This window comes from Papio anubis, chromosome 10, assembly GCF_008728515.1.
Source record: "Papio anubis isolate 15944 chromosome 10, Panubis1.0, whole genome shotgun sequence".
Classification (NCBI taxonomy): Eukaryota; Metazoa; Chordata; class Mammalia; order Primates; family Cercopithecidae; genus Papio; species Papio anubis.
This window is the reverse complement of record NC_044985.1, coordinates 61,175,861-61,190,032: the sequence shown is the minus strand read 5'-3', so window position 1 is coordinate 61,190,032 and position 14,172 is coordinate 61,175,861. Positions and strand designations below refer to the sequence as shown.

General features: G+C 34.6%; 1 protein-coding gene across 3 annotated transcripts in view; it reads right to left on the bottom strand.

Annotated features, from left to right (window-relative positions):
- Nucleotides 1–14,172, bottom strand: part of AGPS (alkylglycerone phosphate synthase) — a 160,248-nt gene that overhangs the window by 47,960 nt on the left and 98,116 nt on the right. For all 3 annotated transcript variants that reach the window (XM_031651376.1, XM_031651378.1, XM_031651377.1), the window contains 2 exons: nucleotides 4,674–4,725; nucleotides 97–173 (listed from right to left, as the gene is read on the bottom strand). In XM_031651376.1, the coding sequence (XP_031507236.1) occupies nucleotides 97–173; nucleotides 4,674–4,725 (129 nt within the window). The remainder of the gene's footprint in view (nucleotides 1–96; nucleotides 174–4,673; nucleotides 4,726–14,172) is intronic.

Genomic DNA, 14,172 nt, shown 5'->3' with positions numbered 1-14,172 from the left:
ACGGAAAAACACCCTTATAATAGGTGCATGTGGGAAGAAAGCAGAAAACAGATATCTTAAGCATTTAAAATTTTAGCATTTTATAAAAATTCTTACCTTTGTAATATAAAACTTTTTTAATCCATCCAAAAATGATGTAAAAATAGAGGAAACCTGAGGTTTAAGAGCATGACCTAAGAAAAGAAAAAAGTTTATATAAATAGGTTATTCTGTGTTTTTCAGAAGATCAAGAAGCTACTCCAAGTTAGTATCCTAAAAGAAAGTAAAAGTTTTCATGACTTTAATTTTTAAAATCTTCCCATTTACATAAACATTTATATTAAGATATATAGTTATATTGTTTGATACTTTTATCTTCTTTCAAATGTCACAACTTTTTATTTACAAATCACATTATAAATTTGATTTTTCAAGTCAAATTACTATATGTAATTAATACTACACATAGTTTAGGTATCTTTCAATGGTATGGTTTACACATAATAAAATTACTTCATTAATTTTTATTTCATTAAGAACACCCATGGTGGCTGGTTTTACTTCTGTTTTTTTTAATTATATAGAAACTATTCAGAACTATAACCAAATATGGAGTTAATGACAAGTTTAAGGTTGTTTCTTAATTAATTCTTAATTCAGTCAGAATTCTTGGCATAAAACTAGCAATTGCTTCCTTAATCACACCCGGAGAGTTAAAATTGCCAAAATAACATAAATGGAGTCTCAAAATCTGTTAAATTAACATCTTTGCCTGCAGATTAAGCTTAATTGAGTGAAAACCTTTGACTGTTTTCTCACTGTTTTCAGAAAGAAATGACGACTCGACTCCTATGACTGTTACATTTAAGAGTCATGCATCTGGCTTCAGTGTTAGCAGCCCAATTCAGAAAAAGGTGTCATACCATTTATATAGAATTTTTATAAAGAATTTCAGTCTTAAGTAAATCAAAATTATCTCCAAATAAAAAGTTTATTTTTTTAAAAAAAGCCTTTAAGGTTTGGGGATTTTGTTTTTAACATGTAGGCCCTTCCTTTTGTTTAGTTTAGAAACAGCAAACTAGCTATTTATAAAACTATCACTGGTAGTTTTTTTCTATCCATTTTTTATAAGAATCTCAATCTGTAATACTACTTATTACTACATTTTTGCTGATTATAATAGGAAACTGTGTTACAAAAAAGACCAAGTAATAGAAGTCTTAACCAGAGGCTAAGAGTTAGATATCTATGCTATACCTGGGGCATTAAAACAAAGCAACAAACAAACAAACAAACTGAACTGCAGGTTAGATAGAGATCACCCTAGCAATCTTTTTGAGCTACTTGATCACAAGTAAGAGATATGTTTGGGGATTTTCTTCTTTTATTTTAAACTATCAGAGATGCTTCTTAGTGTAACTAGCATTTTAAGAGACAATTTCTAATATCTATAAAGATAGAAATAATGTATCATCAAAACATTCATTTCTGGTCCCAAATGGAACTCATCCTATATTAACAATTAAAAATAAATATATAAACATTTTTATATTGAATGTGCGTGTTGTGTTCTTGGCAGAAGTTGAAATTATCTATTCTTTATACAAAAGCCTTTATACAAAAGATTCACTTATCTTTATACAATGCATGAGGACTCCATATGATATTACTCTGATATGAAATAATCCTTAAGGGTAAATGTTCACCTTAACTCATTGAGATTTATATGCACAATTTCCATTAACGCTAGTAGAATTACTCACATACATCTCTGATACTAAGGTGACATGATAGCTTTGAAGAACAAATTATTGTAAAAGTGATACTGACTTTTAAGTGGGTATTAAGTGGATATTAAGCATTAGTATCAACTAGAAAATAATATCTTTTACTTTTTCTTAAATATGTTGCCTATCAATATAATTACATTTTAAATATATTCTAGCTATTGTGGGTTTTTTCTTCTTCTTTTTTTTTTTTTTTTTTTTTTTTTGGGGACGGAGTCTCACTCTGTTGCCCAGGCTGGAGAGTAGTGGTGTGATGTCGGCTCACAGCAACCTCTGCCTCCCCAGTTGAAGCAATTCTCCTGCCTCAGCCTCCCGAGTAGCTGGGACTACAGGCGCCTGCCACCATGTCCAGCTAATTTTTGTATTTTTTTTTTTAGTAGAGACAGGGTTTCACCATGTTTGCCAGGTTAGTCTCAAACTCCTGACCTTGGGTGATCCGCCTGCCTTGGCTTCCCAAAGTGCTGGGATTACAGGTGTGAGCCACCATGCCCAGTCGCTATTGTGGTTTTTTAAAATATTAAACTAATTTCCAAATTTACTAGCTGGACAGTTTGTTAGTGAACTTTCTGTTATTTCAATGTTAATCAAGTCATTTAAACGGATTTATTAATTATCTATATTTTAAAGCAGTGGTTACAGACAGTGCAAAAACTCTTGGGCTTTGTAATCAGACAAATCTGGGTTCATCCCCAGCTCCACCACATATGACTTGTGGACTGTGGTCAGAGTAATGAGCCTTTGAGTCATTTGTAAAGTGGAGATACCACTCTGACGAACAGTCATGAAGAGAATTTTATAAAGTGTGCTATTGACAATGTGATCAGCACTATGCTATCTAGGATTTGTTCACCCCCTTGCCAGTTTGATGACTAATTGAATCACATAAAAATGCCTATTATGTGATAAGTGCAGGTGATAGAAAAATGACTAAGAAACATACCCTAAATTTGAGAAACTTTAGTTTACAGAGGACATCTTTGGATTATTTCATTATACTCAATGATATATATCATTTCAATATACTAAAATTAGATGTCAATATAATGTATTAAGAGTTGTACCTGAGGTAGATACCATATTAAAAATATTCACAACTAATAATATGGCGTGTGCTTTGTTAACAACCAATGTGGTATAAACACCAACCAATCAGCCATATGGTTAGTGCAAGGTCTGGACACCCTTTGCTGTGCTAAGCATTATTTCCTCTGTTGCTTGATCAAGAAGCCATGGGAGGATATATTAATGTAAAGGCTTCAATTAAGTAAAAGTAAAAAAGGTTATACAGACAGCCAAAAAGCATGATCAGATCTGTATTTCAAAAGGATCGCTTTGGTGGCTAAGTAAAGGGCAGAGGGAGGGGAGACACAGTGAAGACTAGAGAAGGTAGAACCTATAATACCACAGACGAGAGCAAGCTAGAGGAGAGCAAGTAAGTATGTTTTCAGGTATAGTAATGAGAACATGGAAGAGGGATGACAGGGAGACTTTCTTTAAACCTTCACTTTAAATTGTTATGGATTTCAATTATAAATAAGTATGGCCAAATCATAACTAATTTTACAAAGGTGCCTATGTCTAATATTGTTTACAACAACAATAACATATAAATGAATAACACAGTCTTATTAATTAGATGCACGGCTCTCTTTAAGATCTCTAAATGCAGGCCAAAACACACAAGTGGTTTTTCACTTGATTTAAGTATTTCATTACTTATAGAACATATTTATCTTAAACTTTTGTCAGTAGTATAGTATTTTGAAAGTAATTTACTTAAAGGAATAAACAATTATGACTAACTCAGAAGAATGTAATTTTAAACTCTTGGTATGTTATGAACCTGACTTTAGTTAAGTTTCTATATAACTATAACCATGCTTCCCCAAATTAAAATCTCAGCTTACTTTTAGACATGACAAAAGCCTGCCTATCTTTGCCTTTAGTATTTATTACTGAGTGATCACTCCCATGATTTTAGGAATTGTTTTGAGGATATTTAAATTCTATAAACTTAAATCCCAAAGTAAACTTCACAATATAACTACAACCCATTATAATATCTTTTTCCCAAGACCACCACCCATTCTTCTATGTTATTTAATCTACCCAATCAGTCCAATCAGTCTAGGTGTTGTCTTCAACTCCTCCTCTTATTTAGCCTTCCACATCCAGTTAGCAAACTGATTTTCTGAAAATCTGTCATCTGTTCTCTATCTCCATTGCTGCTGCCACGCTCAAAGTCCTCAAACTTTGCTTCTTGAACTGTTTCATCTCCTAGTGTCTCTCCTCCATGCATGTACCCTTCTAATCTATCCTGCACAGTGCTACCAGAATGAGCTAAGCCGTAAAGTTGATTGATTTTATTCTTCAAAGAAATCCCACTGCTGACAAGACAAAATCCAAGTCTATCCTGCAAAGCCCTAGTCTACCTATCCAACTTTATCTCATACAACAACCCTAACCCTACCCTCTATTTGAACCACATAGAACGATTTGAAGTCGTTATCACACATTATTGAATTTCACACCTTCACATTTTTGCTGCCAAGTGAAGAAGTCTGGTAGAGAAGAAGAGACATCTAGGCAAACTTGTATTCACCTTTGAAGATTTAGCTCAAGCATCTCTCTTATACAAGCCTTTTCTGACTCTTTAACCTCAAGCAAAATCAAGAAGAATCAATTCCTTCATTTGCAGCCCATGGTATCCAGTGCAGTCTTCTTTCACAGGACCTCCAACACTGCTGCCCTCACTCATTTATGTAATTGTCTATCTTCATTAGACTGACACCTTCCTGAAAGGCAAGACTGACCTTCTTTCTACCTCTGCACTCCATACTGTTTCTACTGATATTTCATAAATTTTTGTGGCTAAATGACATTTTAAAATTATCACTCCTTACTTACCAAACTGAAACTGCTTGTTGTCCATGAGGCGAATAGATGCCGGAGCACATCTCTGTTTTAAAAAGAAAAAAAAAGGTGATACAAATTTAATACAGTAAAAAGCTAGACAGGTAGAATATGAATATTATCTTTCTATATTTAAGAGATCAAGAATTTAGTTCCTAAGGATTTACAGAGGAAAAAAAGTTAACTTTTCATATATTTTTATGAAGACAAATATCAATGACTTCTATAAAATATTTGGAGAGAAGAAATCTGCAGATACAGATAAATACAAACATAAGTTACCAGATTTTAAATTTATCAGCAGAAAAAGCTGCCTAATGTCTGGCAAAGACATATGACAATATCCTAAAAGAAATAACAGACCCCAAAGCGGATTATTTTAGAAGAAAGATGTTTCTAAAACTAAAATCCAGTGCCTCAAGTATTACGCCATCTTATAAACTATACTGTGTCTTATCCACTGTAAAGGCAGAAGATGAAGACATTGTGACTTTTAGATGAGCACTATTTCAGTAAACCACACAGCCTCCAAAAATCACTTAAAACACACACACATGCACACGTGTGTGCATGCACACACACACACAGCTTTAAAGTCATATTCCAAACAAAAATTACATTAAAACTATCTTATTTTCTATTTTGTAGTCTTATTAAATGTATAATAGTTTAAAAATGTTAAATGTAAAACCTGAGTAATTTCAAATCTTGGCATAAAGGTATCTTTGTAGTTGGGTTGATACTTCTAAAAATGTTACCAGTTTCCAAAAATACTAAAGGAAAAATCAGTTTTTTTCACATTTACAAATCTGAAATGTTTTTAATAAAATGGGCACATTGACTTCTAATAAAATACACAAAGCCTGATTAGACCAGATTTCTTTTCTTCATAAGTAGAATATACATATAACATACATATTTATATATTTTGGCTTAAGCACATAAGTAAAATATGAGAGAGTAATAGCCACTCTGTCATTCATAACAAAAACATTTTAAGTTCTTACCAACTTGTAAATTCCATCTCCTGCTATCAACCACATTCTACTCCACCTTTATCAATGGCAAATATTATTAATGAAAACAATTCATGCACGTACACATGTATCAGAAAATGGGAGGGGATGGGCGCAGTGGCTCACACTTGCAATCCCAGCACTTTGTGAGGCTAAGGTGGGCAAATCACTTTAGGACAGAAGTTCAAGACCAGCCTGGCCAACATGGCGAAATCTTGTCTCTACTAAAAATACAAAAGTTAACTGGGCATGATGGTATACACCTATAATCCCAGCTAGCTGGGAGGTTGAAGCACAAGAATCACTTGAACCTGGGAACCTTGTCTCAAAAACAAAAACAAAAACACACAAAAAAAAGGAGGGAAAGCAAAGTATACTACATTTAGTATAGTAAATTTCTATGGGTATTTAATCTTTAAAACAATTAAAATATGCAGGTCTTGATTAAATCTTCGTTGGCAAACACTATCCATAAAACATATCTTGGAGATAACTGGAATAATCTTATAGAATGAATATTAGATGACATTAACAAATTACTGCTGATTGGCCAGGCATGGTGGCTCACACCTGTAATCCCAACACTTTGGGAGGCCAAGGGAGGCAGACTGCCCGAGGTCAGGAGTTCAAGACCAGCCTGGCCAACATGGTGAAACTCCATCTCTACCAAAAAAAAAAAAAAAAGAAAAAAAAAATTAGTCAGATGTGGTGGCACAAATCTGTAGTCCCAGCTACTCAGGAGGCTGAGGCAGGGGAATTGCTTGAACCCAGGAGGCAGAGGTTGCAGTGAACCACTGCACTCCAGCCTGCTGGGTGACAGAGCGAGACTCTGTCTCAAAAAAAAAAAAACTACTGATTTTCTTAGACATGATAATGGTATTGTAGTTATAAAGAAGAACACTATTCTTCTGTCTTTAGGAGATGGTGCTGAAGCATTTACATTAAGTGTCGTAAAGTCTGCAACCCAGGCTGGGTGTGGTGGCTCACACCTATAATCCCGGCATTTTGGGAGGCTGAGGCGGTAGATCACCAGAGGTCAGGAGTTCGAGACCAGCCTGACCAACATGGTGAAACCCCATCTCTACTAAAAATATAGTATTAGCCGTGCGTGGTGGTGCATGACTGTAATCCCAGCTACTTGGGAGGCTGAGGCAGGAGAATCACTTGAACCTGGGAGGCAGAGGTTGCAGTGAGCCGAAATAGCGCCATTGCATTCCAGCCTGAGCAACAAGAGCGAAACTCTGTTTCCAAAAAAAAAAAAAAAAAAAAAAGTCTGTAACTTAATTTCAAATGGTCCAAAAAACATATACACATACACGTTAAACAGAGCAGAAAGTTAATTACTGTTGAATATATGAAGTGGATAGACAGGTAATCACTGTACCAGTCTTTCAAATTTTCTACATGCTTAAAATTTTCAAATTAAAAAGCTGGAAAAATGGCAAGAAAGCTCCAGAGCAACTGCTTTATCATATAGCAACTAATATTCAATTACATTACGTGTGATTTTAACTTCATAGTCGAGTCACATAAGCCAGCTATCTAGTATTCCTATTTGTATCAAGGAGACATAGTAGATGGTAACAGACAAACACTATCAAAAAAGAACTAATAAGCTAAAGAAAGTTTTTTAAAATTTTTAGATATTAGTTTTTCAACATGAACTTTTTTGAAATTATCCAATTCAAACCAACAGTTTTAAAGTCTCATACTTTAATAGTACCAGACTTTTAAAAAGTCAGTTTTTCAGTTATTGTCATAACTAAATGCTTATATAGGTAAAGCACTCAAAAATAGCATCTAGGTTGGCTTATGATCTCCTGGCAATTGATATTTGTAAATCATTGTACATCATTCTAAATATACAAAGCTGAATATGTTTCTTATAATTCGAAATAGTTAAAAGTTACCACTACAGTTAATTAAATGGAAGGTTCTATAATCAAAAGATGAAAATAATGTTACTATTCTCAAAAAAACAACATTCAATCTGAGTTACTATTCATACAGTTAAGATTAGGTTATGTTTCCACTGCTTTAAAACTAATTTGGTAGGTTTAAAAAAACCTCAAAAGATTGCCTTTAAAAGTTAGAGACAGCACAAGTTCTGAGAATTTGAGCTCTAAATTTACTCCCATGTTATTCACTAATGCCGGGCTGAGAGTGTTCCACAGATTTTGTAAAGGAGGAAAAGACGTCCTTGAGTTAAAGTGACCCCTGCTGGTAAGTGATCAAAACTAACCTGAGAGGGAATATTTTTACAAATTTTAATGATGGGTTAATGGTAAGCTCAGGGAATTCAAGAACACTCAAACAGAAATTGCTTACTAAAACTGAGTTAATGAAATAATTGATTTCTTTCCTGCTATGATAAATGTACCCTTACTAGAATCTCTCAAATCATCAAACTTGTAACTAAGTATATTTTATACTTAATAGTCTGAAACTACATGAAACCTGATATGGACTAATACAGAAATATCAATATAATTTTTTACTTGAATAATGAAATAAATAACCACAAAGACCTCACAACATGGATACAAGACTGACTTCGTCAAATTGCTGGCAATTTCTTCCATTTAGGGATGCTACAACCAGGAATTTACTTGATTGCATAATCTGAAAAGTAAAAACCAACTACTCTAATTAGTCTTACTTAGTACTCTCTGCAGTAACTTAAAAAGCAACATATTTCTCAATCCTATCATTTTATTTAAAAATATTTCCTCTGCCAGGTGCGGTGGCTCACGCCTGTAAATCCCAGCACTTTGGGAGGCCAAGGCAGGCGGATCACGAGGTCAGGATATCGAGACCATCCTGGCTAACATGGTGAAACCCCGTCTCTACTAAAAAATACAAAACATTAGCCAAGCGTGGTGGCAGGCACCTGTAGTCCCAGCTACTCGGGAGGTTGAGGCAGGTGAATGGCATGAACCCGGGAGGCGGAGCTTGCAGTGAGCCAAGATCATGCCACTGCACTCCAGCCTGGGCAACAGAGCGAGACTCCATCTAAAAAAAAAAAATTCCTCTAAGAAACACATCAAAATATTTCTGCAAAACTGGTTTTTCTAAAACTAAGTCATAGCTCTTACTTGTCACAGGAAAAATCGGAACTTGCAATTCAGATGAGACATATTTGAGAAGGTACCTCTTAAAAGACTAGTTACCAGCAAAATAAATTCAATATTAGCATATATTTCACATGTCTGAGGGGTTTCTGCTAATGTAATGTCATAAGGATAAACTATAAAAGTATAAGCACTGAATGGCAGCTGTATAACTCTGCTCCATGGCTGAGGAATGAATTATACTTGATTGAAAACATTTGTTTCCTCAAAGGGTCAATCCAACATCCTGTGTAGACTCTGGAACAGCCCAAATTCTTGAGCCTAGAGACTACATTGGAAATAGTCTATCAATCTCATGTTGCATCAGAAGCAAATGCTTCAATACTAAACTCCACGTGCTATACAAAAATTTGGTCACGAAAAATTATCATAATATGCAATATCCTCAGTAATTACTAGAAGTCAGGAACCACATCTAACTACATACTATCCATTGCATTATGTTGGTTATCAAGCTAAGAGCATACTACCTCAAATAAAAGGCACACAACAAAATTGATTAATTTAAAAGTTCAAATCCCAGCACTTTGGGAGGCTGAGGAAGGTGGATCACAAGGTCAGGAGTTCGAGACCATCCTGGCTAACACGGTGAAACCCTGTCTCTACTAAAAATACAAAAACAAAATTAGCCAGGCATGGTGGCGGGCGCCTGTAGTCCCAGCTACTTGGGAGGCTGGGGCAGGAGAATGGTGTGAACACAGGAGGCAAAGCTTGCAGTGAGCCGAGATCGTGCCACTGCACTCCAGCCTGGGCAATAGAGCGAGACTTCGTCTCAAAAAAAAAAAAAGTTCAAAAAAGGATATGTAAAAAAAAGGTAATCTGTTAAATGTGAATTTCTGGATATAAAAACTTAAAATGTAGACAAATTCTTCTTCAAACTAATAAGTCAGAGTTGGTATCACAGATGAAATGATAGACTATTTAAGGCTACAGTTATTACTCGTTGGTCATCTTAGAGATGACATACTGACTTACAGCTAGGAGTCCGTATGATAAACAATAAGGAGTTTTTATTTTGACAAGTCAATTGTTGCTTGGTTTTAAAGAAGAAAATAATACATAATAGGGAGTGAATATTGTCCTCCATTTATATTAAGGAAAAGACCAAAAAGCCAGTCTCCTAATTATAACTTCATAGTTTTTCAGTTTAGTAAAGGTATAATAACTTGTTCTGAGTAGCTTCTGGTAGAGAACATGTCTCATAACTGTCTTAATTTTGCTTGATCAAACAGTAAATGATCCAATTAACCAAACATTTGACTAGGGTTATTCTCTCTGCTTCAGAGAAAGAAAAGCATGACACAAAAACATGATTTAAAATAATTTCAGTTTCTCTATGTAATAAATACTCCCAAGAATTACTGTTGAATAAAAAGAAGTTTTAAGTGTTTTATAAGGTAAGTGCTAACCCTGACTCCTTCCAATTTATTTGAACTCCTCCAAGATAAATTAATTTTAAAACAGAACAATTCATAAAATTTGTCTTCCCAAATTATAATCTAAAATCACTAAAACAAACAAACAAAAAACCCCAAACCTTTATCAGTTTAAAATTGTTTAAAATAAAAGTGATAGAAGGAAGGAAAAGTTACCCTCTGTCAAAAGGTAGTGGGAAGAAAAGCTGCCTTTTCATCTGTAATTCTGAAAACCTAGTTCGAAGAAACTAGGTTTTACTGAGAAGAGTTTTGAGAGGAACGAGTACTAATCAATACCAAATACAGTTTTTCCTCTCGTTAGAACAAATGTTTCTCTCAAAATACCATAGGGCACAACTACTAAGTTTTTATTGAAAACAAACAAAAAACCCCAAATTTCAGAAATTGCTTCTGAGCTTGTTTTAACACTCAGTTTTCCTTTTAATCTTGTAAAGACATTGTTATTTCCAAACTAACAATTTTATTTATCTCTTTTAGAGAATAATAAAACGTTATATCTAACACTGATATGCTGATTAAAAAACATTATTTCCCTCCTCTTGAGAGGTTACAGTAGGAAATGTATTTTCTGAGAAAGTCTTAAAAATCACTTACCCATCTACTGAATAAAGTAGGAGATTATACTGGACTGCCACTTATGAGAAAGAATCACATTAATCTTCCACTAAATCCTCCTTTCTAGCTTTTCATGAGGCAGTGAAGTATTAAAAGAGGATACCTCCTCACATGGATAAAGATTGGATAAGAGACCTTAGTAGAATCCTTCTGCTGCCAGTATAAGGTTGCTTAATTTATTTCCTTCAGTAAGAATAGTAATAAAAATATACATATAGCCCACTTTGCTATTTGTGAACAGTCATGTATGTTCTTTCTCAAAAGATATTCATCCAAAATACAGTTTCCCATTTCAAAAGCAACTTGAATCTGAAAATATTGCAAAGATGGAAGTGCTATAAAATGACAGTGAAGAATTACAAGCAACCAACTCATTATTCAATCAAGAATTTGGCACAATCATAAACCATGTACCATCTACTTTAATGGATCTTAATTCCCCTGCTATCAACTGAAATTCCAAATCCCAAATTGAACAATGACTAGTGCCAAAACCTGATTTTTTTCAATTTTTCTGCCTGAAAACACTATTACAAAGGAAAGCAGCAAATACTGTACCACTCTTGACGTATGAGACTTGTATGTTCTATAAACTAATATATAACTTTCCCTAAACCATTATAAAACCTTTTATCCATTTCCAGGTAAGATAAACATTAATGCCTCTCTATATGTGCATTATAATAGAAGGAAAATATGTAAGTTCTCAAAATTGTTAGATGTCCAAATCCCAGTAATTACTCTTAGTAATTGCTCCATTCTTAAGAGCAATGCTTGAGAATAAAATGTTATCTATCTAGACTTTTAAAATCAGTTTCAAGTAAGACAAACTTCCTAATCCATAATATTTATATCTCTAAAAATTGTCAATTACTAAGTACATAGAACCAAATTGTCATAACTATAGACTAGAAAGGAACTTTATGACCTGTTTTTTTAACCACATAGTAGCACTATCAATCATTATCTTTATTTTGTTACAAGATATATAGCTAATACAGTTTTTTTTGTTGTTGTTTTTTGAGACAGGGTCTTGCTCTGTTGCCCAGGTTGAAGTACAGTGGCACGATCATGACTCACAGCAGCCTAGACCTCCTGGGCTCAATGGATCCTCTCACTTCAGCCTCCCAAGTAGCTAGGACTACAGGCACATGCCACCATGCCCAGCTAAGTTTTGTATTTTTTGTAGAGACAGGGTTTCGCCATGTTGCCCAGACTGGTCTCAAACTCCTGGGCTCAAGTGATCTGCCTGCCTCAGCCTCTCAAAGTGCTGGGATTACAGATGTGAGCCACCGTGCCTGGCTCACTATAGTGTCTTGTAGTGAATTCAGATTATAGTCATTGCGTGAACCTCCTAAGAATTGTTTAAAATGAGTAAAAGGACAAGTTTCACTGATTTGTGCAAGGATGAAGGAAAATTCCATACTTGCTTTTCAATAATAGCACAAGTAGGTCTTCTGTGTCACTTTCTATCAGGGGCATATCGAATTGTTATAAAAACTGTATCAGATTAAACCAACTATTTATGTTGGAAATCAACATTTCCATTGTAATGAAATTATAAAGTTAGTATTTTGATACATTTTTACATCACTTCTTACTAATGAAATTTAAGATAGATTTACATGTAAGTATTTGCAGTGTGGAAAAGTAGATGGAGCATCAAGAAAACATAAAATATGCATACTTCTAATCAAAAGATTTATAAGTCTACTAAATCTGTGCTCTATAGAGGGGAGATATTATTGAAGAGGCAGAGTTGGTCAATACAGACTGAACATGACCTCTCTGAGATCTTTTGTTGAAAATAAATACAAATCCCAACTACTTTTATAACTTCTGTAATTTTTTAAAAATCTAATTTGGGGTTGGACATGGTGGCTCATGCCTGCAATCTCTACACTTTGGGAAGCCTAAACTGGAGGATCGCTTGAGTCCAGGAGTTTGAGACCAGCTTGGGAAACACAGGGAGATCCCATCTCTATGAAAGTTAAAAAAAAAAACATTAGACAGGTATAATGGCGTGTGCCTATGGTCCCAGCTATTCAGGAAGCTGAGGTGGTAGGATCACCTGAGTCCAGGAGATCGAGAGGTTGCGTTGAGCTATGATCATGCCACTGACTCCAGCCTGAACGACAAAGTGAGACCCTGTCTCAAAAAGGAAAAATCTAATTTGGCATTCATATTTTTTTCATAAAATTAGAGGTAATAATGGTGAATTAGAATTATGTCATTCAAGACTTGAACAAGAAATGATATGAACTACAATTCTTTAATAATGCTTTTTGTGGCTGGGTGCGGTGGCTCACGACTGTAATCCCAGCAATTTGGAAGGCTGGGGCAGGCGGATCACCTGAGGTCAGGAGTTCGAGACCAGCCTGGTCAACATGGCGAAATCCTATCTCTACTAAAAATACAAAAAAATTTGCCGGGCATGGTGGTGGTCACCTGTAATCCCAGCTACTCAAGAGGCTGAGGCAAGAGAATTGCTTGAATCCGGGAGTCAGAGGTTTCAGTGTGCCGAGATCGCACCATTGCACTCCAACCTGGGCGACAGAGTGGGACTCCATCTTAAAAAATAAACAAAAAAACACACTTTTGTGGGGGGGAATAGTGAAGCTCAACAAAGATAGAAGGAAAATAAAAGTATTTAAGACAAGCAGGGGATGGAATTTTCCTTCATCCTTACACAAATCAGTAAAACTTGTCCTTTTATTCATTTTGAAAAATTCTTAGGATGTTCACCCAATGACTGTAATCCAAAATCATTACACAACAATAAATTATAATACAAAGGGAAAACACTTGAAATTTTAAAACCTGCTCATTAAGAACAATCTGAAATTAATGAAAACATATATGGAAACATCTTTGTTTTATTTTTCAATTAGTGAACTTCTGGTCGTTTAAAAAAAAAAAAAAAAAACCACCCTAGCTTCCTGTTCTTCTGTGTATTAATTCATAGGCAAAACCATAAGGCTCTGCAAGTTCTTTTACTTCTTAATATCTGGGGTATCTTAATTTGAAACTTCTTTCCTCTGCCTTTGAATGATGGAGGATTTTAAAAACAAGTACCAGAACACACTGGAATGTCACCACTCAGTGCTTTGATGTTACTTTAGTATAACAAATACTATTCACTCCAAAAACTTATCTCCAATCCTCCTCTACTTAATAATCCTTTAATGTTTTAAATATTATTGCCACCTTGTCATTTTAGCAAACATGGTGTTAATACTGTATACTCTAGCTCCCTAACCATAATATCATATCCCCAAAGTTCTAGTGAATTAGG